Source organism: Aythya ferina (genome assembly GCF_964211825.1).
Source record: "Aythya ferina genome assembly, chromosome: 1".
In the NCBI taxonomy this organism is placed as follows: Eukaryota; Metazoa; Chordata; class Aves; order Anseriformes; family Anatidae; genus Aythya; species Aythya ferina.
This window is the reverse complement of record NC_140296.1, coordinates 110,364,990-110,387,933: the sequence shown is the minus strand read 5'-3', so window position 1 is coordinate 110,387,933 and position 22,944 is coordinate 110,364,990. Positions and strand designations below refer to the sequence as shown.

Sequence of the window (22,944 nt, the reverse complement as noted above, 5' to 3'; positions counted from 1 at the left end):
TCTGAGCTGCTCAGGAGCTGGGGCTCCCTGTGCTGTGCCAAGCAGAGGAGAGTATTTTCCTTCCTGATGCTCAGCATCACGTGGAGATGTGCCTGTGTGTGCAGCTCCCAGCGCGCATCCTGCCCAAGGGGCGCAGAAGGAAGCTGGGGGCAAAGGCAGCAGAGGGCTGTCAGCTGGATTTCTGCTCAAGGGTACACACAGAATATCTGCTCTACTTAATACCTTATAGGTGAATGGTAATCCTTTAAGGGGTCCTGCTAAAGGCTGTCTTTTGCTGACCTTCCACTCCTACTTGTGTCGAGAGGGTTTGCTTCTGCCTGCTCAGGAGCTCAGAACACCCAAATTATCTGCAGCATCTTGAGCAGATAATTACACCGAGTCAATCAGTGTGATAACCTGGGCGCTTTCACCTTACTGTGCTCTTTGATAGTCCCTCATCCAGCCTCGATGGGGACACAGTTCTGCTGAGCCTTCATTTTCTGGAGCAGGTTTGGGCAGGGAAATGGTGGTGGTGGTGGAGAGAAGGAATAGTGTTGGCTAATGGCTACATTAGAAATACCAGGTGAAAAAGTGCTTGTGATCAGCTCTCATGGGAGTATCACACCCTCTAAGCAGGTAAGATGGGATGGCTGTCTTGTGAGCTGCATGTGGGGCATGGGAAGAAGCAGCGACCCACACCTTTCCTAGTTAACCTGCAAGCCTCATGCTCCTGCCTTCAAGCTTGCCCGGTTTCACAAGTAAGCAGAAATAGGCTTACTCACTTGGGAGATGAAAAAACTTCTAAGAAATATGTGGGTGCTATAGTAGATAGTGTTATGCTTCACCAAACAGAGCCCTTCCCTTTGAGTCAGCCTGTGCTTTGGCGATTCAGCCTCTACAGGCAGATTTTTTTTCCTTTGGACTAAATTATGAAAACCGTGAAGGATTTCTCAAGGTTCCAGTTAAATTGCAGTTTTTGCCATTCCAATCTGCCGTTCCATCTCTACAGGCAAAAACAACTGCATTTTCCCTGCCACCCCTTCTGTGCTGTGAAATAGCTGTCATGCTCTACCCCAGAGTTAGCTGCATTGTTGCGGGGGAAGAAATGTTTTTTCTGTCCGTGCACGAAAGTGAATAGATAAATCTCTTGAGATGAAGAGGCAGTTATTTTGTCCTGAAGAGTGGGAAGTGGATGGAGGAAACAGAGAGAAGCCTACAGTGAGCTACAGCTCAAGAATCAGTGCAAAATATTTATTCCTTGCAGAGGCAAAGGAGAGCAGTCCCACTGTTTTTCTTCTCCTAGGTTGGGAGCACAGGAGTGACACTGGAGTAACACGGTTCTTCCCTCCTGGGAGATGGCTGTAGCGACAGAGGTTTTAACTTATTGTATTTAATAAGGAGGGGAGAGACAATAAAGCAACAAAATGAAACTTCTGCCCACAACGTAGCAGGAAGGGGAAAGAGGTTAAAGTCCAAGTGGCAAGTCTGAAAAGTGGAAATTGGGAGTGCATTGGTTACAAAGCACTTCTGCACAGAGCTGGCTCTAGAGATGAAGGATGCTCTCTTTCTGTGGTTACCTATACTTACTCCTGCTAAAGGTTTTTAAGAGCTCTGCCCTCCACATAGCAATGCAGAACTGCTAGCACTAGGATGCAGGGGGCTTGGTTCAAACCTTGCTGGAGGCCTGTACAAGTTCCTGCTTTCTATGATCCATGCTCAAGGGCAGAAGTGTTGGTTTGCATCCCCGGGAGAGTAATGAAAAGTTAGCAGGAGAATTCTTGCTTTCCCTTCTCTTCCAGGGATTGTCTGTTCCTTTCTTTGTTTAGCTGGAAAGAAGAAAGCATGGAGGACCAAAGAAAATGAGGTGATCGAGTGTCTCCGTAGGAAAAGTTCCTCAGTAAAGGAAAAATCCTCTCACAGTCTGGTGAGAATAACACGCGGTGCTCCAGTTACGGGGGGCACGGGTGAAGGGAGCTAGTGAGGATGCCAGAAAAAGAGTGCAGCAGGCGTCATTGCATGGTGGTGATCTACTTTTAAGTGATACCAGAAAAACCTATTAAATATATAACCTCAGCGCCCAGAAAAATGTGTTAAGAGGTTTATTCGTGTAGGAAAAGCTTCATCTTATAAATATAGATAAGGGCTTCTTTTTTTCCTCCTTCTTCTTTTGGATTTCCTATACAGAAAATGCATTTGGACTGTAATTTCCCTTCTGGGAAGCTCTACCTAGTTATGCTGCTTGCTGTCTGGCAGGACTGCTAGGTCTGTGCTGCAAATGGGATAGCTTGGCGTGATGAGTCCTTCATAACGCTGATCCCACTGTGCCCTGCTCCAAGCCTCATCCTACAAAACCTAGTGTTTGTGCTGCCCTGTGAGAAGGCTAGTGGTTTCCCTAAGCAGTTTAGGACCATTGTGTGCTGAAAGTGAGGTGTCGCTGCTGATCCTTTCAGGCCATACCTCCCGTGGGGCTGCTGCTGACCGACCTGTGTGGGGAGGAAGATGCAGAATGTAGAGAGGTTGGTCCTGCTTTTTTTATTTTTCCTTCTCTCTCAGCACAGATGCTTTCTTTTCAGGCCCTGCAGGGCACCTTCGGTGGAAATGCTGCCATGGAGATTAAATAAACCTGTGGTCCTTCAGGTTACCACCTTCCTTGCTCAACAGCTGTCTTGTTCTGAGTGGGTAGAACAGGAGCTGTCTCTGATCCCCATCCTCATCTACCAACAAAAGTCCAGACACTGTCCTTATGCTGATCACAAATCAGACTCTCATCTTTGTGTCCATCCTCTTCAGCCCAAACTAAAACATGATTTTGATTCTTTGTTTTGTTACAGATGGCTGTCAGAAGCTCGCGCTCAGCAGTGCTAACACCAGCCTGTTTTTGCTCCCAGTCCTCCCCACCAGTGCCTCTCATGGTGTCTATCCCTGCCCCACATCACTTGGCCTGCACTCAGGGCCTTGCTGTCTTCCCACCCACCCCATCTTGTCTTGTGTCACACTGCTGATGTGCAGCCTTGCCTAGCCATCCACACACTCATCCAGACACTAGACCATCTCATAACAGCCGGTACCCTATCCGTGGGCCTCGACAGGGAATTAATGCTCTGAAGACACTCCTCATAACGATGCTGGGCTGGGTTATCCCCCTCTGCTTGGATTTTTGTCTCCTCTTTTGCTTCTCCGTTGTTTGCCTTGGCTTTTCACACCCTCAGAGCTCTTCAGCTGTTCTTGTGCTGCCCTTTCCCAAACAACTTAGAAAGCATGGAGGCCTGTGCTGACCTTCCCTTCCTAGTTCTTCACACAAACATTGCTGGTTTGTACTTGCACAGCCATTCCTGCCAGTGAGGAGGCTTCTGTGGACACCCGCGATACTCCGTTGTCATCCCTTTTCACATTTCTCCGAAGTTCTTATGTGTGGCCACGAGTAAGTAAACAAAATAACTGCAAACGTAGACACTCCAGTGGCTTAATCACAATGACTAACATTGCCTCGTGGCTTCTTTGTGCTCCTCTTTCCACATGTAGCTGCTGCTGCTCTCCTTGCCACTCAGTAACTGTGAATCAGGGCACTTCCTCTTCCCTTCTCCAACCCACCTACGTGGGGGCCCTGCTCCATGCTTGTTGCTCCTAGGGACTATGACAGCTTCCAAAATCACCCCACTGCCACAGGGTGACTCACGTCCTGCTGGTACGGGTAGGCTTCCTACGATGAATGCGAAGGACCATCCCATCTGTGTGAGTTGTGAAATAGCCCGGTGATGGCATGTTTGCGTTATAACACCGTTGTGTTTGACTGCTGAAGTGGAAATGGAGCTATCTTCTGATTGCATTACGAAACTCCTGCCTTGCTCCTTCCCAGGCTCTGTCTCTGGTCTGGGACACACTTGCAAATGTCCCACTGTGGTGTGTTTCTTCCAGAGTGCCTTGAGTATTTTTTCCTGATTGCTTTCTGCCTCAGGAGCACGATGGTACCAGACCTGACCTCCGACGTGAGGTCTGTCTCTGTGCTCATGCAGCCCGGTCTGAGTGCCAGTGCAGTGACAGGCAGCTCCTCCGCTGTTGGCAGGGGCACTTGCCAAAAAGCTGTGAGATGCTTCAGTGAGCACTACTTTTTCCTGTTGGGGTTGAAACCAAGGCAAAGAGGAGTGCACTAGTTAACTTTTTATCCTAAAACAAGTCTGCAGGAAAGACATTTGCTGTGGACAGTGAATCCACCTGGCAGTAGGCATCCTGTAGATTTGTTGCCACTTCTCCCAGCCTCACCAGGACAGGTGGTGACAGTAAGGAGGAGGGGGAGAGAAGTATTCCTGGCTCTTCAGAAAGGGCTCTTGACTCCATTTGGTTCTAGGGGTGTAGGCTTGCTTTTTTTTCTTACTGACAGGCCTGCCTGCAGTGGGAGAAGGATTGAACCACAAAGCTTTGTGACCCTGAGGTAAGCTGAGACCAAAACCAAAGCAGGGCTCCTCACTACCTGAGTCCAAAACCCATCACTGACCTGTGAGCCTACATACCTCCTGTTTGATCTCCACAGCCACTACACCCAGAACACATTGCTCAGGCCCATGTCCTGGCGGCCTGTGAAAGTCTCCAAGGAGGGAGACCCCACAGACTCTCTGGGCAGCCTGTGCCAGTGCTCACTTACCTGCATGGTAAGGAGGTGCTGCTGATGGTCAGCTGGCACCTCACGTGTTCCAATTTGTAACTGGCCCCAGTGCCCCAGGTGTGGCCTCACCAGTGCTGAGCGGAGGGGAAGCTTCACGTTCCTCCACCTGCTGGCAGCACTGCTCCTAATGCAGCTGGGATGCCATCAGAGCCTCCCTTGCAGCAAGGGCACGCTGCTGGCTCGTGTTCACCTTGGTGTGTGCCAGGACACCCAGGGCCTTTTCTTTTTGAAGAGAACAATCTGGTGGAGGGGATGAATGGGGGAGCAAGTCTTGAAATTTAACATTCAGGGTCCAGGCAGAAGGTGAGACTTCTGGGCTTTCATTCCTGCTGTCATGAATATTTTAGGTTTTAGATAGTGATTCTTCTATGTAAAGTGCAAAATAATCCTGTGAGTAAGGGAATGGTGTCCTGGACTTCTCCCTCCTAGATGATTCCCAAATCATTTGGTTATGACATAAAGGTGACCAACGCCCACAGCAAAATGCAAACAGAGTCGCTGCTATCTTCCGAAATCTGCTGTCAGGCCAATATTGAGAGAGGTATGCATTATGTATTGGCCTCAATCACAGAAATGAAGGTGTGGACTCTGAAGTCTAATGATTACATACTTCATCCAGAGTAACAATCAAAGTGCTTATCATAGCTAACTGGATGAAAGAAATGTTTCAGGATAAATGACAGTAACAGAGAGACTGCTTTTTTTTTTTCTGTACAGTTGCCCAGGACCGTTTAGAAAGAATTCAGACACACCCAAAGAGTCCCACGGTGTTAGATCCAGCCAGGAAATTGATTTTCTTTCTTCAAAATGATTCTGTGGAAAAACGTGAAGTGCAACCAGGAGTTCAAAGTCTTGTGGGATAAGAGGCTAAAAGTCTGCTTGGCAAAGGTGATTTTTTTTTTTTCTTGTTACTAATGAAAAATCCATTTTTTTTTCTGGTTGATGCTGGAAATGCCTATTTGCCCACTTCTCTATGTTGCTTTTCTTCCCAGTGAAAACAAGTAAATGAAAAGGAACTGCTGCTCCACCAGTTATCACGAGGCTAGAATCCAACCTTTTACTCATCTATCTCATTGTGGCACATGCAAATCACAGGGAAATCTGAATTAACCAGTAAAACATCACAAACCTGGGACTTGAGCTTGGCTTTAGGAGGTAGGATTAGAAAGCAGTTGGGTGGCCACCTTGCCTGTGGGCTTCTTCATCTTCGGCAAACATCTTTTGCTCTGCACGTGTTCCAAGCCAGTGGTGTCATGTTTTTCCTCGCATACAGATCATAACCTCAGGCAGAGCACAACTTCGTATGTGGGGACATTTAGGAAAAAATTGGCATACTCTTCCGTCAAGCAACAGTTAAAATCTGCAAAGGGATTAGCTGCCATACACTCTGGTGCTTGCTGACAGATGTCCTGAAAATCTGGAAACACGTCGATCTATCTTTGCATAGGGTTTGTTTGTTTTTTTTTTTTTTTTTTTTTTTTTTTGCTTCCCCCTCTTTTTCTCTCCTCTTCCCTCTGCCCAGGGTACAAATGGGAATTCCTTTCACCAGCAGCAGCCTGGGAACTGCCTCAGTGCCATCCACGGAGCAGCGAGCTGGTCCCAGGGGGCAATCTCAGCTGCACTAGACCCAGATACTCAGCCTGGCTGCAGTTGCCAGCTTTCCTGCGATGGCAGTACCGCTGCTTTGTACCAGGGCAGTTAGGGTTTTATCTCTGTTCCAACTGCAACCTCTCAGATCGTTTTAAAGGAGCTTAAACGTTGGCCATTAAATATAAATATCTTCTTTTTCCTCTGGGTGAAACCAGTGTTCAAAACTTTGCAGTGTAAATAAGGGCTGGAGAAAATGTTTTTAGAAGTGTTTCAGCTCAGCTAAATGGCTGTGGCCACTTGTCCCCTCCATGCCCCTGAGCTGTAGGTGTGTCTCCTCTCCCTTTCAGCAATGTGGCAGAGGAGGTTTGACTGGATCATGACATCCCCCGTGCACATCTTCAGGCCAAAGGACCCTGATTTCTGTGGATTTTCTTGCATGGTCTTGGACAAATCACATAGGATGTTGTTAAAAAGTGTGGGGTTAGTTTGTTTTCTGCATGATTTGATTTCTGATTGCTCAGTCTGCAGCTCTAAGGTGGCCTCTAAGAGGAGACAGATGTGTGTGCGGGCACAACCTTCTCTGAGTGATGCTCTTTTAAACCATCCATCTCTGCTCGGAGGCAGTCCCTCACAGCAGGTCAATCTTGCAGCTGTAGTTTAACCTCCCCTTCATCTCTTTCCCCGTATCTGCTTTCCTTCTGTGCAGGCAGGAGATCACTCTTCCTGACTTGAGGAGGAGTGGGGAGCCTCCAGCCTCACCAAAAATAAGTCTGGGGCCTGGCTTGAGCCCAGTCCCCTGGCTGCTGTGCTCTGTTGCCACTACTCTTGCCTCACACTGGGTGAGCAGAGCACCCGGAGTCAGGGTGTGGATGTCCCTTTGCTTCCCCAGGGCAAAAGATACAACTCCCCGTCACAGCTGCTGCATTACGACAGCTCCTGGCAGTTCGGAGGAAATCCACCCTCACTTCCCTGTCCACACAGCAGCCGCCCATCTTGCTAGGGCTGTGGACACCCTGGGGGCTGCTGGTGCTAGAAGAGGCAGGGTGGGTGGGAGCACTGCCCATAGTCACCCTGCCTGGGTGAGCAAAGGGGAAGCAGGCTTGAGCGGCCGGCCAGCAGTGCTGAGTAAGAAGAAAGCTGTCAGTGCGGGTAGTGGCCTAATGCTGTGGCAGCGGCCTAACGCCCACACCAACAGCAGCACCCGAGTGATGCCTGCCTGCCCGTGGCTATTGCAGTACCCTGCTGCCAGCAAGCAAGCACGTGGCGAGGCCTCAACGCATGGCCTCTTCAGGGGAAGGTGCTGCTCAATGGCCCGATTGTGCTGGGAGCACGAGGCAGCCCAGGCCTGACTTCCTGAGAGCTTCCTCGTGGCCGCCGCGTGCTTGAAAGGCGTGTCTGTCAGACCACCATCACCTTCCTCCTCCCTTGGGCACGGGAACAAACCCAGGGACAGACGGACGGATGTCCCAGGGAGTATGAGCCCCACCAGCAGTCAGAAATGCCTGGCTGAACCCAAGCACTGACTCGGTTTCCCCACTGATGCAGGCTTGGGGATGATGTTTTCCTCCGAAGTTGGGGAGTGTTTGCAATGTCCTCTGAGGAGGAGCGCCCTGGTGAACACTAAGCTATTTTTATTATTGGTGTCAGGTGGGAGAACAAGCGCAAAGGTGATGAGGCTTTTGAAACACAGGTTCCCATTAATAGTCTTTAGCACACGCAGTTCTTGTTATAATCTAATTTGACTGGAATTGGATTAATCTTATAATGCTATAATGTCATTTCCATGGTCTTTTTATATTTTTATTGTTACTGTGCATTAATGCAATACTCTGCAAGAGCTCTTTGAAGAGGATGTGAATGTTTAGTGAATCTCCGATAACATTTTTGCGGGGCATTTCTGTGCTTCTGTTAGGCTCGTACATTGTGCAGTCACACGTACTGTAAAAACTAAGAATGCACCCAAATTCACCTCAAATTGTCTTGCAACAGGCTCTGCTGGTGAAAGCAATGTATTCAGAACAAGGAAAGCAGGGCTCTGCTCCCAGCTTTTCTCTGAACTGCTCTGGGAGCTTACCTGAATCATGCTAGTGTTTCCAGCCTGAAATGGAAATAATTTGTCTAGACAGGAACAGAATGGGTCCCTGGTCTATATCCCTTTCCATCTAGAAAACCCTGCTGGTATCACCAAGCTTTAATATTTCCTTCTCATTCAGCGTATCCTGAGCAAATGTTTTCTCCCCATCCTGTGCCCTGTATTTCTTAGTTCACTTCCTTTTTTTTTTTTTTTTTTTTTTTTCCCCCTGTTGCTTTTATTTATTTCTCTAGTTATACATCGTTTGAAGCATTAAAGATCTTTATCCTGCATACATTTAGAAATGCTGAAGGTTTTCTTCAAATTAGCCCCCCAGTGCTTGCTCTAAATACTCGTGGGCTTGTTCATGAGGCCTTATAATAGGAGACTGCACGCCAACAATACTAAGCAAGCTCAGTGATATCACACTGCGTGACGTTTCAGCCCCAAAATCACCTAAGAGAGAAGGCAAATAGACTGGTGTTTTCCATCAACTCTTATCATCACCTCTGTTCTTTTTCCAAGTCTCACTTGAAGGCAGTCTAGATGTAATTAAAGCTTAAGGGCCAAAGCGTGAGCTTCATTTTCAGCGCAAAGACATCACTAACCCTTTCTCTTCCACTCTTCCCCAGTCATTCTGCTCTCCGGCTCCTCTGTTCTCAGAGCATGACAAAGCTGCAAATTAAACCTCCCACTCTGAAAATGTCACAGCTTAACGTTATTAGCCTGCAGAAACAGAATTTGCTAGGTCACTAGGTGCTAGCTACCACTGGATCTGCCACAGCCACCGTGCCAGGAAACGAGTCCATATGGCAGTACAGACAGCTTTGAGTCCTGTGTGTGCAGCTTCTAGGGACTTGGCAGGTCGTACCGGGAGGCTTGGGACTGCCTTGGCGTGGCACGGGCAGGTTGGGCTCCTGCATTTGCAGCACCCAGGCCTGATCTGGGACCCTGTGCACAGGCAGAAGGGTCTCCTGCACAGGGTCCGTGCGGGATCAGAGTGCCAGGAGGGTACCTGCTTTGCAATTGCTGTCACTCCTGATCTCTCTCTTACTTTTATGAGCAGCCGAGCAAACAGGGGCTTCACTCACAAGGACGTTCGAGCATCTGTGCCCTTGAGAAGGGCGTCCTTCATCTCCAGGTCACAAACAAGCCCCCCGGTCCCTCGTGTTGCCCTAGGGAGCATTTCAGCGCTCCCTGGCTGCACTTTCCGTGCTCGCCCGGCGCCGACGCCCGGCGGCAGCATCCCACCGCCGGCGGGGGCAGCCCTCCCGGAGCGTTGGGGACCCTTCCCAGCTCGCAGCCCCCGAGGGCCCCCCTTCCCCTAAAAACAAAGAAACCCGCTTTACCCTTTACAACCTCGGCTTCACATCGGGGTGGGTGAACCCTTCCCGAGCGCCTTCCCCGACCCGGGCGGGCAGCGGGGGGCGCCCCCAGCCCCCTGCCCACCCCTCGGGGGGCTGCCCCCGGCTCGGGGGGGGTCCCGCAGCCCTCGCCCCCCGCCGGGGGGAGCGGGGCGGGCCGGGGCGGGCCGGGGGAGGAGTTTGGCGGCGGGGAGGAAGCGCCGGGCACCCCGCGGCGGCGGCAGCGCCGGGCGGGCGGGCAGGTGAGGGCGGCCCCGCTGCTTTGGGGAACTTTGCGGCCGCGGGGCTGGCCTTTCACCCCCCTCCTCTCCCGGTGTTATCGGTATTGTTTTCATAGAGAGATTTTTTTAATTTTTTTTTTGAAGTGCTGCGCTGCCGAGGCGCTCTCCCCCCATCCTCCTGCCTCCTTCCCCGGGGAGAGGAGGGGAGAAAAAGGAGGAGGAGGAGGAGGAGGAGAAGAGGGGGAGGCTCGGCGGCCGCCCCGCTGCGGGGGCGATGCCCCCGCCCGCCTTGGCGCCTCCCCGTGCCGGCCCCGCCGCCTTCCCTTTGTGCCGCCGGGCCCGGCCCGACGCCCGCCCCGGCAGCGGCGGGACCTAGAGGCTCCCGGAGCCCCGCAGCCATGCCGACCCCGCCGCCGCACCTGGCCCCGCCGCTGCTGCTGCTCCTCTGCCTCGGTGAGTGCCGGCGGGACCCCCGGGGGTCACCCCCACCCCGCCCCGGGGCTGGGGACGCGGCTCCGGCGAGGCGGAGGGAGGAGGGGAGGAAGATGTCTGCGGGGGGGGGGGAGGGTTTCGCCTCCCCTGGCAGCCCCAGGGGGCGGCCGGAGCCGGGTGCCCCCTTTTGGGGCGAGGGGCAGGGCTGTGGGGAGCAGTATGGGGTGCGGGAGCCGAGCCCTCCTCCCGGCTCTGGCGGGGTAAGGGGGAGACCCTTGCAGAAGGCAGCCCCCGCGGTGTGAAAGGCGGCTGGGCTGCTCCGTGCCGCCTCTCCAAACTCCTCCGGTAGTTCCTCCGTCCCTGCCCGCCCGCATCGGGTGCCCTGTGCCGGGACATCGTGTGCCCCAAGCCCCGAAGCGCCGGGGTTTGCCCCGTCCCGTCCCGGGAGTGCCCGCACGCCGCCCTGCGAAGTGCTTCGGGATCCCGCTGCTGGGGGAGAGCTGCCGTCACGGTGCGAGATCCCCCCCGGCAAATTTGGGAAAGGCAGGAGAGGAGACAATTGCGAGGCTGCTTTCTTTGCGGCAGCCTGCGAGCCTGGCTGAGCCCCGATGAGTCAATAGGAGCGGTTGTAGCAAATACAGCACAGCACCCTCACGCTGCTGTTGCCTGCGTGTATACGGAGCCACCTTGGAGTTGCCGTGGTTTGCCTTTTCGTTGGGGAGATTTTCTGCTCGCACTCATGCTGGGGAAGCAGTGGCGAGGCTGGCGGTCTTCCTGCCTTAGGAATCGTCACGTACCTGCTCTGTGATTTGGAAACTACATCTTAAGTCACAGCCGTGCTCCCGTGTCTCTAATCTGCATTTGTGCACGCTTGCATGTGGTTTCTCACACCGCCTGTCCTTCTTTAGGAAAGAGAAAGAGAGGCAACTCTTTGAAATGGTTTTGGAGAGGGTTCAAACTTCCCCTAACCAGTAGCTTTCTCTTTTGGGTTCCCTGACAGTAACCATCTTAAAGCTAAGTTTATCCAGGGTGCCTCTGCCCCACCGCTACGGGCAGCCTGCCGTAGCCCACAAGATGGGTGTAGATGAGCAGCGTTCGCTTGCTGCCTTGCATTTGCACACCAGATCTCCCTGGCTGAGGAGCAATAACACCCTTCTCCTGGGTTAAGTGCTCCTAATATGGAGCGAGCAGCCCGTCGCCCCGAAGCGTGCCTGGCCAATGCGGCCGTGTAGCAGCAGAGGGCATTGCCTTGCCGAAGGCTTCCCGAGGAGGTGCACGAGTGGGACCCAGGGGCCTGTGCAAGGCACCCCATGGTGGTGCTGAGCCGCCTCTGGGTGCTTTCCAGTGGTTTTAACAAGGCCAGAGATGCGCGACTCAAAGCCTTGAGTTCTGCTGAAGTGGTTTTAGGTTGCTGTGTGTGAAGCTGAGACATCGTTGACTTACAGGGGGAGAGGCTGGGAGTAAAAAGCCTTGCTTTGTAGCATAAATCTTGGGCTGGGTAGGAAAGCACTAGCTTTCCAAACAAGTACTGTTAATGCTAGAATGTGAGGATAAGATACTGTGGGCTGAGTGTACAGGAGAAGAAATACAACTCAATTTTTTCCTTACCGTTTTGCAAACTCATCAAAATTACCGAAGGAGGAGTCACGGTTATGCAAAGAGCCGGCAGATGATTTAATGCAACGTATCAAGCATTAACTAGCTAACGGGATCCGAGTAACTGGAAACCCGGGGTTTGAAAACCCACATCTGGCACGTGGGTGTAACATTTGTAGATCTCTGCTGTTTTTTCCCCCTCTCGCTGCAGTGTTTGTTACAGGGTTCTTTAAACAAGTGGCACTTCATCACAGCAAGTACAAAATGGGAAAATAGAGCAAGTGCTGTAAATAATCCTCATGCAGCGAGGAGACCATTAATACTTGTGCCAGCCAGTGCTAATCCTATGTGTAGTTGTAAGATTTACCTTCTTTTTTTTTTTCGCGGGGATGCAAAGTCTGATACTACTCATATTTATGGTGTAATATATAGGAAACACAATAGGCTTCTGGGGAATGCTGAATTCATTCACATTGGTGACTGGTTTATGAATAGTTCTGTCTTTGAGTCTCCTGCAGTATCCAGAATGCCACCTGTGAATGCAATTTACAGCTCTTTGTGTTCAAACATTGCATATGTATATATGTACATAGACTCATTACCCTCTTCCTCTCTCTATTCATGCATAGTAATTGGTGATTTATTTGCGATTCCTGGAGGGGAGTACAGCCTGCGGAAGGTCTTGAAACTGCAGATCACTTGTAAATGGCATGTTGGAGTGAAATAATGACGCAGGGGTGACTCCCGGGGAGACGGGGGATGATCTTACAGGCCTGGCTGCCGGCAGAGCTCACCTGGTGGGGAAGGGGTGCTGGCTGGGGAGCTGCCAAGCGCTGCCGAAGCGCTCTGCTATTGCTCTCTCCTGCTTCGCTGCTGCTGACGGAGAAACGATGGAGTGGGTGTTTGCACACGCGGGCTTTGGGGTTGTTTGTTTACTGAAGCTAGCAGCCCAGGAGCATCGCAGGAGCCTCATCTGCTCCCAGATGCATTGTTAGCATCGATGGCCAAGATCATGCTTGCTCCATCTGCGTCTGCCCGAAGTGCTCCACTGTGAGCTTCCTTTTGCAAGCCCATTGTGCTGCTGTCACCCAGGTGCGTGCTGAAGGACCTGGACCGTGTTTCTTTTGGGGTGAACCTCGGGATGTCAGGCAGAGGCTGTGCGGCGGAGGCTGCCTTGCTATGCCCGCCCCAGCTGTCTGTGCTGGGCTGGAAAGCTCCTCTCGTGCACGTCCCCAAGTGTAATTCTTCCCGTCCCCAAATGGGATTCCTCGGGGGGAGGCTCCATCCCTTCAGTCTTGGCCAGGCTGCGTGACATCCTGAGGCTCCAGCAAATCCTGTTTATTTACACAGGAGGTTTGGGTTTATGCGAATTGTTGTCTTCTAGTTGACCTTCCGTCAAGTTAGATTACTTTATTAAAGCGGTTTTTATTGTAAATCGAATGTGTACTTGGAACCAGACCCATTATGTAAAGTGAAAGGCGGAATAAACAGACACGCAGACTTTGCAGGGGGGGAGGTCACATGGAGTTTGGGAAGGAGAGTGCTTCAGTGTTGGGAGACTTAGCAAACTTTTAGGACCAGGAAAGTGAATTTTTTTTTTTTTCCTCCTTCCTTCTGTCTCAGTCTTCTTTTGTACTCCTGCAAAGTCAGTGAGACTCCAGCCGTTGTCACAAAGGTTATACAGACTAGTATGAAACCAGAGGTGTTTTATGTGGTGTAACTCAGATGAATCCGAGAGTGCTGTAAGCTGGAAGCATGCTCCTCACTGTGTGACAGATAGTGATCTTCAGACCCTGCCCAGAAACTTACTAGGCTGGGAAAACTGCCTGAAAGAAAGGGGAAAGCTTTTAAAGCACAATTGAGTTTTCTTCTTGTTGCTAGGGTTCTTCTGCTCGTGATGCGACTTGTCTGCTTGTACCAAGGATGTTCAGGCCCTCCAGCCAGTGTCTGGAAAACTGCAGTGTTATGATTTGCCTCTGGCTTTTGAGTTACTAAATACTCCTTAATGATAACCTGCTAAATTTGTCTCAACACCATTTTTGTATTGCCATCTATTTTCTATTCCATGAAATGCTCTTAAGGAATGGTTCTCTGGTTAAATGTCTGGTGACATTCAGCATCTGTTTCCCATCAGCTATGCAGAGGCTCAAGTCAATGCCTCTCCAGACAATGTGGGGTTTGAGTAAATTGCAGGGCAAAGAAGTTGAGTCTGCAGCTGCCTGCTATGGGCCTAGGGCAGCTGCCCTGCATTTATGTCACTACCAGCTCTAACCTGTTGCTCACCCTGTCCCCATTAGTGTATTGAGAGCGTGTTTCCAGTGATGCATGTTAGCAAGCTTTTTGTCATTAGGAGGTTTAAGTAGAAAATGGCAAGGAGACAAGAGGAAATCTTGCCTTTCTAGCTGCTGCTGAAGTCGCATTTCAATAATCTGAGAGTAATTGAACACAAGCACAAAACCAAGCCATCTCCGTGAAAGGATGGGAAGCTTTTCTCGAAAAGGGAGAGGCTTTGCCGCTCAGGACTTCAGTTTCTGCTGCACAGTACTTGCACAAGTGCTTAAAAGAAGCCCTGCTTCTGTGGCTTTCTGTCTGTTGCTGGTGCCTGCTTGGTGTTGGCAGGTCCAGCTCTTGCTGGGTAGCAGGTCTGCAAGGAACGAAGAGGCAGCTCTCAGGTGTGGGAGTGGGGAAAAGATGGGCAGCCGGAAAGCATGGGGAGGGGAAGTGAGGTGATGAACCCAGCTGCTTAGGTAGATGAGGGCAGGCTCTGAAGGCAGGATCTTGCCAAGTGCTGGGCCTTTAACCACCACACCCATAGCTTTCAAAGCCTGAAAGACTCCTGAGTGCAAGAGAACTGTGTGTAGATAGCGAGGTCTGTCTTCACCCTCTTGTCCCAGAGCAGTACTTAACTCCACCCTCAACCAGCTTCTCTCCTGCCAAGCTTTTGCTTCCATTTGGGACTTGAAAAACTTCATAGCTCTTCACCTCTCCTGGTCCTGGCAGCAGCAGGGCTTTACTGGTCAGGAGGCACTAAGGCTGCTGCTGAGGAGGTTCCTGCGCAGCTTCTGGCCATGAAGCTGTCCCTGTCAGGACAGCAGAAACCAGCCAGATCTGGAGTGTGTGTTGCAGAGCGCCATGCAGGGCAGCTGTGCAACCATGAGCAACATCAGCGTTACTCTCATGCCACCTGTTTGGTCGGTTTGGCGCGCTGGGTTTTGTTTTTCTGGCCCTTGCAAAACAGCTTGTCAAGGGCTGACATGGTTGGAGGTGATTTTGATGCATGGCTGTGGCAGCGCTGCCAAGTGGTGTATTCTGTGGTTTGTTTGGTTTTTGTTTTTGACTAGTTCAAAAGCGGAGATATGCAGATAGCTTTGCTTCCCAGCAAACTCCTTCCCTTCTGGAGTCTTTGTGATTACAGGGGAGTAGCGGGGAGTGAGTGCCACATCTGGCCCTTCCGGGGAGTGAGTTTGTTTGTTCCCTTGTTGGTTGGTTCAACCCCACCTGCGTCCCTGATTTCCCCGCCTACGACACACTGTCACTTTTATGGGTTTTGGCCTTTGTATGGAGGCTGATAAGCTCGTTAGAGGCAGTTGTTCTGTGGACTCTGTGGAGCTGAATGTCTGGTGTGTGTGCATGAGGAGCTTGGCATTGAGGAGGGTGCTGAGCGAAATGGGTGGTGGCTGAGGCCTGTAGAGAAATGGAGACTGCAGAGTGTGATGCTGAGACCCCCCAAAAGCAAAATGTTTTCTGTTTGCCTCTCAGGAAAAGAAAGGCTCTGATTTCATGAGAGTGTGGGTATGGAGATTAGGCTGCTTGAGTAAACTGAGGCCTTACTTCTTGGATAAATCCTGTTGCCTCCATTTGGCATCGTCACCAGTGACGTAGGAACCTGCCCAGGCCACTCCAAATTTCTGCGCAGGTGGAGCTGGGCTATGAATAAGAGCGATGGGAGAAGGCAGAAGGCTGTTGCCAGAAGTCATCCAGGAGCTCTTTACTCGAGAAAGCTGTGCTGCTGGAGTCTGGCACTTATTAACTCAAGTTACCCAGTACCTACGATCTTGCCAACGGGCTGTGGCTGGCTGCCAGCCCGAAATTACCAACCCGGGTGTCAGGCCTTGTTGGTTCTTTCTTGCGAGCTTGAAATAGGAGCTCCCAACAAGCCTGTGTGCCAGCCCTTCTCCTAGTCATGTTTCTTCGTACGGCTTTGTAAAGTGTTCGTGGTAATTATAGTACTTACTAATATTTATTCCCTTCTAAGCAATTATCTGAATGCGTTTATCTCCGGTGTGCTTTCAGAGTGCTCTGCCTCCTCTTACCGTATCATTTCATCTCCTCAACTCAGCGCGTGCTACTCCCTCCCTTCTCCTCCCGTCAGGTCCTCTGCCCCCTCCGCCTCCTGAGCTTTTGCCTCAGCTCCCACCGGCCTCCCTCCTCTGCTGTCTGATCCCGCTGCACAGGAGGAACAGAGATCACTGCTGAGCCACCCGCTCAGATGATAAAGCTCTTTGCGATGAGGGCACGAGCACTGCGAGGCACTGGCCGGCGCCGTGCTGTGCCACCGCCCGGCTTTCTGCTGGCTGCTTGTGGCCTGCAGACGTTGCCTGGAGGGTTTCACCCTTACGGTGCTGGGCTGCTTCTGATCTGTGATGCCTCCAGAGGAAAGGTGCTCTGCCTCTGTGTCTGGATCCTTGAAATAGAGAGGGTGACTGAAAAGGTGTCCTGGGGATTGTGAGGAGAAAGCATGGTGTTAGGGCCAAGGCCTTGCTTGCTGCTGTTAACCAAGCAGGGCACCTTTCCCTTGCACACATTGGGAGCATAGCATGGAAGAGACTGTTATTCCCTGATGGGTTTTGCCTTTGATATTAGGGGCAGGGGAAGATGGATGTTTACCCTGAGCTCTATGCTTGCCTTGCACAGAGGGGGCTGGTGTACCCCAGGTGTACCCTGCATCTGCACCAGCTGTTGCAGCACCACAGTTGATCTGTGGGTCACCAGCATGTGTAGAGCTGCTATGTCTAATCAGTCCCGTGCCATGTGCTAGTTGGCATTTAAATCTAATCCAGAGTGTGTAGCTGTCAAGTGCTTTAAGTCAACAAGCCCTCGCTCCTCCCTGCTGTGAGGCCATGGGTTTGCTTTGGCTTGGGTGCTCTCAGGGAGCTTGGTAGGGGACCTTGCTGCACCGTACCCACACAAGAAGGACAGGGCTTCTAGGAGCAATTATTCAGATTTGTGCCTGTCTGAAAGCAGAGGTGTGGTGAGGGAGGCTGCTTTCCTCCTGGGGGAAGTTAATGTGCGGCCGTGCCATCTGAGGCCACGCTGAGCTACGACGGGGCTGGGGGAGCTGTGCCTTAGAGAGGTGTGTGGCCTTTCAGAGGCCTGCCCGTACCGCTCTGCATCTCTTAGCTCTCATCAGGATGGGAAAAAAAAAAAGGGTGGTCCAGGCTGTTCCTGTTCTTCAGATGGGTTGTTTTGAGAGAGGATATAGGGATGATGGGGGTGAGTGTGAGAGAAGAATCATTGTGCCTCAAACACCTAATAGCTGCACTAGCAGGCCCACTGGGATGTGTCACTAAAAGCATCCTAATGATCTCGATGTAATGGCTTGGAGCCTTGGAAACCCACTTGCTGGGAAAAGCAGCCCAGGGTTTGGTGTGTGGCTGTTGGAGGAGGAGAGCTGGGTTCCCAGCAGGCTCTTCAGAGCACCAGGAGGTACCTGTCCATGAGAAGGGGCTGGAGGAGAGCCCTGTACGGGGCTTTGCCATGATATGGGGTCAACTTGGGAGATGCAACCAAGTAGCAGCTACCCTTATTACCTCAGAGGTGCTGCCTACCAGTGACTGCAGCTGTGTGGGGGCCAGCAAAATCCCTGAAGAGATTTAGTCTGAGGGAAGGGTAATTGTCTTTAGGGAGACATCTGGGTGTTGCTGGAAGAGAGGGGCAGAAGAGCACTGCCTGTGAGCTTGGATGCTGCAGAGCATGTGAAGGGAGAGGTGCTGGGAGCTGCAGCTCTCAACCCAGCAGCAGGAGCTCCACTGCTTGTGGTTCTTCCAACCATGGCTGTTCGTCAGGTGACAAAATCTCATCTTCTGCTCCGGGCAGTGGCCTGGAAAAGAGGTAGACTGTTTCTTGACTGTAAAAATGCTGGAAGTAAGATTTATCTAATGAAAAGAGTCAGTCCTGGAAGCCATCAGCAGAGCCATGAAGGCCCACCGGATCTGCAAGGATGGTAAGGAAGGGATAGAAGTGAAGATGGGAGAAAGCAGGACTCAAGTTTTCTGATGGATGGATGTTATTCTCGTGTAAAATAAACACATGTATGTGACCATAGAAGTGCTGTGTTAGGTGCTCTATAGTTGCAGGAGTGATGAGCACCAGTTTCTACATTGTTCTCGGTACGTGGATGTGAGTCTTGAGTGTGGGTAGCGTGCAGAAAGGCTTCTGGGGAAAGCACGCTAGCGCGTTAAACAGCTAGAGGCCAAAAATAAATTATCAAAAGAAAGAATTGAGAAATTAACAAACCTAAACGGATGTCTGCAGCTCTAAGAAAAGGGTGTTGTATTTGAAAGTATATTTTTGAAAATCCATTTGCTTAGTCATCTTACAGATAACTTCGCTATTTTTACCTTCTTTGCTTTGATGACACTTCACTGTCTATATAATGTATTTAGCATCTGCATTCTCTTTGCATGTACAGGCAAAATTATTTGCTAATTTCGAGTTGGCTTTGTACAATTGCAGTACCTCTTGGCTGTGAAATAAGTGAAAAAATGTTCTTAAAACTATTTTAAAGGAGCATAGCTGGCATTATTTGTAGAATTATAGCACCATAGAATGATTTGGGTTGGAAGGGACCTTAAAGACCATCTAATTCCATCCCTACTGCCATCGGCAGGGACGCCTCCCACTAGACCAGGTTGCTCAAAACCCCTTCCAACCTGGCCTTAAACATTCCCAGGGTTGGGGCATCCACAACTTCTCCAGGCAAGATTTCCCCTTATTTAGCCCATCTCCTTTGTCTGCAATCAGATTTGAATAGAGTATATATTTCCATGCCATGTTAAGTATAATAAAGACTGTGCACTCAGCTCCCCCAACAGAAAAATAGGGATGTTTGGGTTAAGCACAGTAATCTACTGGGGAATGAATGCAAGATCAAGGGCAATTGCAGATTTTTATTTCTGTCTTTTGCAGGGGCTGTGGCATTGCTAGCAGGTTGCTCACAAATGGTGGCTTAGATTACTGCTTTTGCAGGCAGCAACGTTTGCATCTTGCCATTCCTATTTGATCTGCAAGCAATGATGAGAGCTGTATACTTGAATTCAGATTTTCAGAGTAGCAGTCTGCAGTCATTAGGGCAGTGCTTAGACCCCAGAGGCTTGTTCTGTGTTTTCATCCTGTTTCAGTAACTGTGTCTCTTGTTATCTTGTTCCTGAATATTTTCTCTTGTAAGAGAAGACTGTTTGTTGCAGCTGTTAAACCTCAAATGTCTTGAATTTCCCTTAGGGAAGAGGAGGAAGAGTTCCTGAGGTTTCTGCATGAGAAGACTGCAGAAACACCTACGTGTGTTATCCTAAGTATACAGCCGGGAGGTGTTATTGGTGCTGTCCTAAGCAACGGATGAATTCTGGCTAGTTCAGCCTGTGATTCCTCTCTCGCTGTGTTGAAGAGGTTTAGGGAGGTAGTTGAAGTTTCTTTTTTTCTCTTTGGCATGTAGTAGCACTGGATGCCTCTGGTTGCTGTTGTCAGAGCAGTGCAGCTAGGAGGTGTCAAAGGAAATTATGGATGTTTGTTTGGTCTCCTGGCTGGATATAATAATGAGTGTTTTAGTGAAATGCGCATAGAATAAACATCGGGTAAATCTCCTAGGACAAGCGCTGCTGGTGTCTGGAACTGTGCTTGTCTCCTATGGCAGAATTTTAAGAAAAATCATCCGATAAGAGGAGCTTTGTGCCATGCGTTTGGTTTCCAGTGATTCAGTGATTTGTGATGTTCCTTCTTATGCTTCCTCTTAAACCAACCAACTTTAGGAGAGGATTATGTGGGTAAAAATTTTGTATGCCTATATGCTGTCAGTGTTGGTTCTTTCTCCCCCATCCACGGTGTCAGCAGCTGATTTGGGCTCAGGCATGACCCATTGCCGTGCTAATGTGTTCGTGTCATCCTGCTGGCCTGATGGAGCCTGTCAGCCCAGCCTTTTGTGGCTGGAGATGGTTTGGGTCTCGTTTACACCGTTTTCCTGGGCAGAAGCATGGGAGTGGCTCCTTCATCAGCAGAGGGGGGTCAGCAGACCTGGAGCAGGTGGAAATCTCCATTCATGTGATCACTGCTTTATGCAGTCATTGTTAAATATATATTTTTGGAACTTCTTGCAGCCCTTTTTGCCTTTTCAGTGCTTCCCTTCATGCTCGGGTGTGCGCAGTAGCACTGCATAACTGGTGGCATTGTCTTTGCTTCACTGCACAGCTCTCTCCAGCTTCCCTCCTGCCTGCTGCGGTGGCTTCTGATCTTCCTCCAGGTGGGGAGGAAGGAGCATTTTAACAGTATGGTAAAAGTTAGTGTGTTAAAACAAAGAAAAACACCATAAACCAAGCTCCCACCCCCATCTCCATGGTAGTGGAGGTCTCTGTCACCTTCTCCCCACCGTTGTGCTGGTGTCCACCAGGCTCTTCAGTCCCTGACTGGTCTAGTGTGTATGGCATTCTGGTGCAGTCACTGTGTCTCATCAGCTGGTTTCACTGATTCACTGTTAGGGCCCATAATCAGAGTAAAATCTCTGGGGTGTAGCTATTTACAGGAGGGAGAAAAAAAAAAAAAAACCCTTCCTGACTTGCATCAAACAAGTGTTTTATTCTCATTAATTGAATTCCTCTAGAGTAAGATAACTTGGGCATGTTGAAATCAGATAAATAAAAAGCCTCTCTCCCTAGTAGCTATGTAAGCCTTTCCTTAACTCCCTGATCAGAAGGGACCAGGCTCTGCTAAATACGTTGCTGAAGATCAAAACTTCTGCGTGCATCTGCTCTTCGGGGAGTTCGGGCGGGAGGACGATCAGTGCTGCGTAGCAGCAGAGGGAGGGTTTGCCTCTCCCCTCGCCATCCCTTATCACAGATCATCGGGAAAGATTTTGTGTTTGAAGTGACACATGCTCTTCAGTCACCCTGAGACGTGTGGTCTGTGCCCAGAAAGTGGGGCTGTGCTTCCTTACAGACCTGCAGACGTGGGAAGGGGCAAGCCTGCTCTTGCTGCGTTGGGGTGTGCTGCTTTTGGAGCATCTCTCAGCCACGCTGGCCCCTCTCCTCTCACCACATGGGTGCCGAGAAGCGTTGTGGCAGGAGGACGTCTGGACTTGTGCCCAAGCTGTGGTGTGGCTGAGCTGATGCTGTCACCCTGAAAAAATCCGGCTTGCAGCTTTTTCCAGACTCCATCCATCAAGTCAGGCTGCGGTGCCCGTGGTCACAAGGGCATGCCCCTTTCTTCATTGTGTCTGTGCTGGCTCTTGGCGTGGTGCTGGAGGCTGGGGCCCCTCTCAGCAGCAGGGTCTCTTGCTTGTTCTGGGGACCTTCCTCCCTGCTCCCAGGTCCCACATGCAGCAGCGGGGTACCTGGCTTCTCAGTGCCCCGTTTGCCAGCACAGCTTCTGCTCGTCTTGGTTTTCAGCCAACACCCTTTGGGGTCTTTCTGCTTTCCCTCTCCTGTGCCTGGACTTAGACATTTTCCCCTCCTTTTTTTCATTGGTATTTGTCCCATAGCTGTTCACAGCACCAAGACATGGTGTGTGCCCCCATCCTCAGGACACTTTCCGCCTTCTCTCCTGTGCACGCCATCTGCTGCCTCTGCTGTCGCCCTGCTGGCACGAGCCTCTGAGTGCGCCGACCTCCCCGTCACAGCATTCCTCTTAAATGCTTTTACTTCTGCCATGCTGGGTGACACTAGCGGTGCTTCTTCTCGATTGCCCCTTTTTTCCACCTCCGGCTTATTCCCCAAACCTTACCAACCTGTACAAAGATGACTGGCACACACACAAAAATCTGCCTTGTCCTTGGTGATTCTCCCTGTGCTCCTCTTCCCCAGCGCTACCACAAATGTGGATTTTCTAACCTTTTTGGTTTCCTTAAGGGTCCCAGCTTGTTTTCCCTTGTCTTTGCTGTTCACTACTCATAGCTTCTATCTCCCTCTCTCTCTTTCTCTGTCTCAATGCAAAGCTGCTTTATCCCCTCCTTCTCCAGCAGCTGTTCTGTCTCTGCAAGCCCCAAGGGGTGCTCTGGCTGGAGCTGTACTTCCCAGCCCAGACCTCTGCCAGTGTGTTCTGTCTCCACAACTTACTTTCCAAGGGTTTTCTTGATGCTAACCACTGCTGTACATCTCAGTGGTGCTCCAGCACTGCCTTCCTTGACTCAGCAGCTGCTCTTGTTCTTTCTGGAGTTTCTTTTTCCGTGTCCTGTTGTCTTTGCCTTCCCTTGCCTCTCTTGCAGAGCCTCTTAGGTCCTCATGAGTATCCTCTACCCAGTTTTAGGTCTATTTTTTTTTTTTTTTTTTAAAAAGACATTAAGGGGCTCCTTCTGTGGCACTTTCCACCTCTTCCTGTAGTCCCTGTCTCAGGGTAATGTTGCCCATTAATAAAATTGGACTGCCTGTCTCTGCTGATGTTACATGTTCACGCTTCCATTTAAGTCAAAATCTTGGCCTCTGCCTCAAGCACTTAAATGTGTGCACGTGCCCACCCGAGTCTTTCTGCTCAAGCTGCAGCACTTCCTATCTGTCTGCCTCTGAAATTTGTTCAGCTTTTTGTGCTTTCTGCTCATTCCCGTGAACTTAAATTAGCTCCTCCTCCTCTGCCCTGCCAAGTGGGAGATGCTTGTCTTCCCTTTAAGAGCCCTTCCTTGCCTCATTCCACCTTGTCTTTTTCCAGTGCCGAAGCCTTGGCTCTCCCCTCCACGTGGTTTCTGATTCCCAGCCTCTGTCTCTGGTTTGGTTTCCTCAGGCTGGTTTCTCAGAGAAACGTGGCTTATCTGATCATGCTGCCTCCGTCTGCCTC

At 50.6% G+C, this 22,944-nt stretch overlaps 1 protein-coding gene across 2 annotated transcripts in view; it reads left to right on the top strand.

Annotated features, from left to right (window-relative positions):
- Positions 1-9,910: 9,910 nt before the first annotated feature.
- The window catches only part of IGSF3 (immunoglobulin superfamily member 3), an 83,461-nt gene continuing 70,427 nt past the window's right edge, over positions 9,911-22,944 (top strand). The window contains exon 1 of one of the 2 annotated variants that reach the window (XM_084527145.1): positions 9,911-10,338. In XM_084527145.1, coding sequence (XP_084383271.1) covers positions 10,284-10,338 — 55 coding nt within the window. In that variant the 5' untranslated portion in view covers positions 9,911-10,283. The remainder of the gene's footprint in view (positions 10,339-22,944) is intronic. The other variant, XM_084527144.1, reaches the window with a different exon arrangement.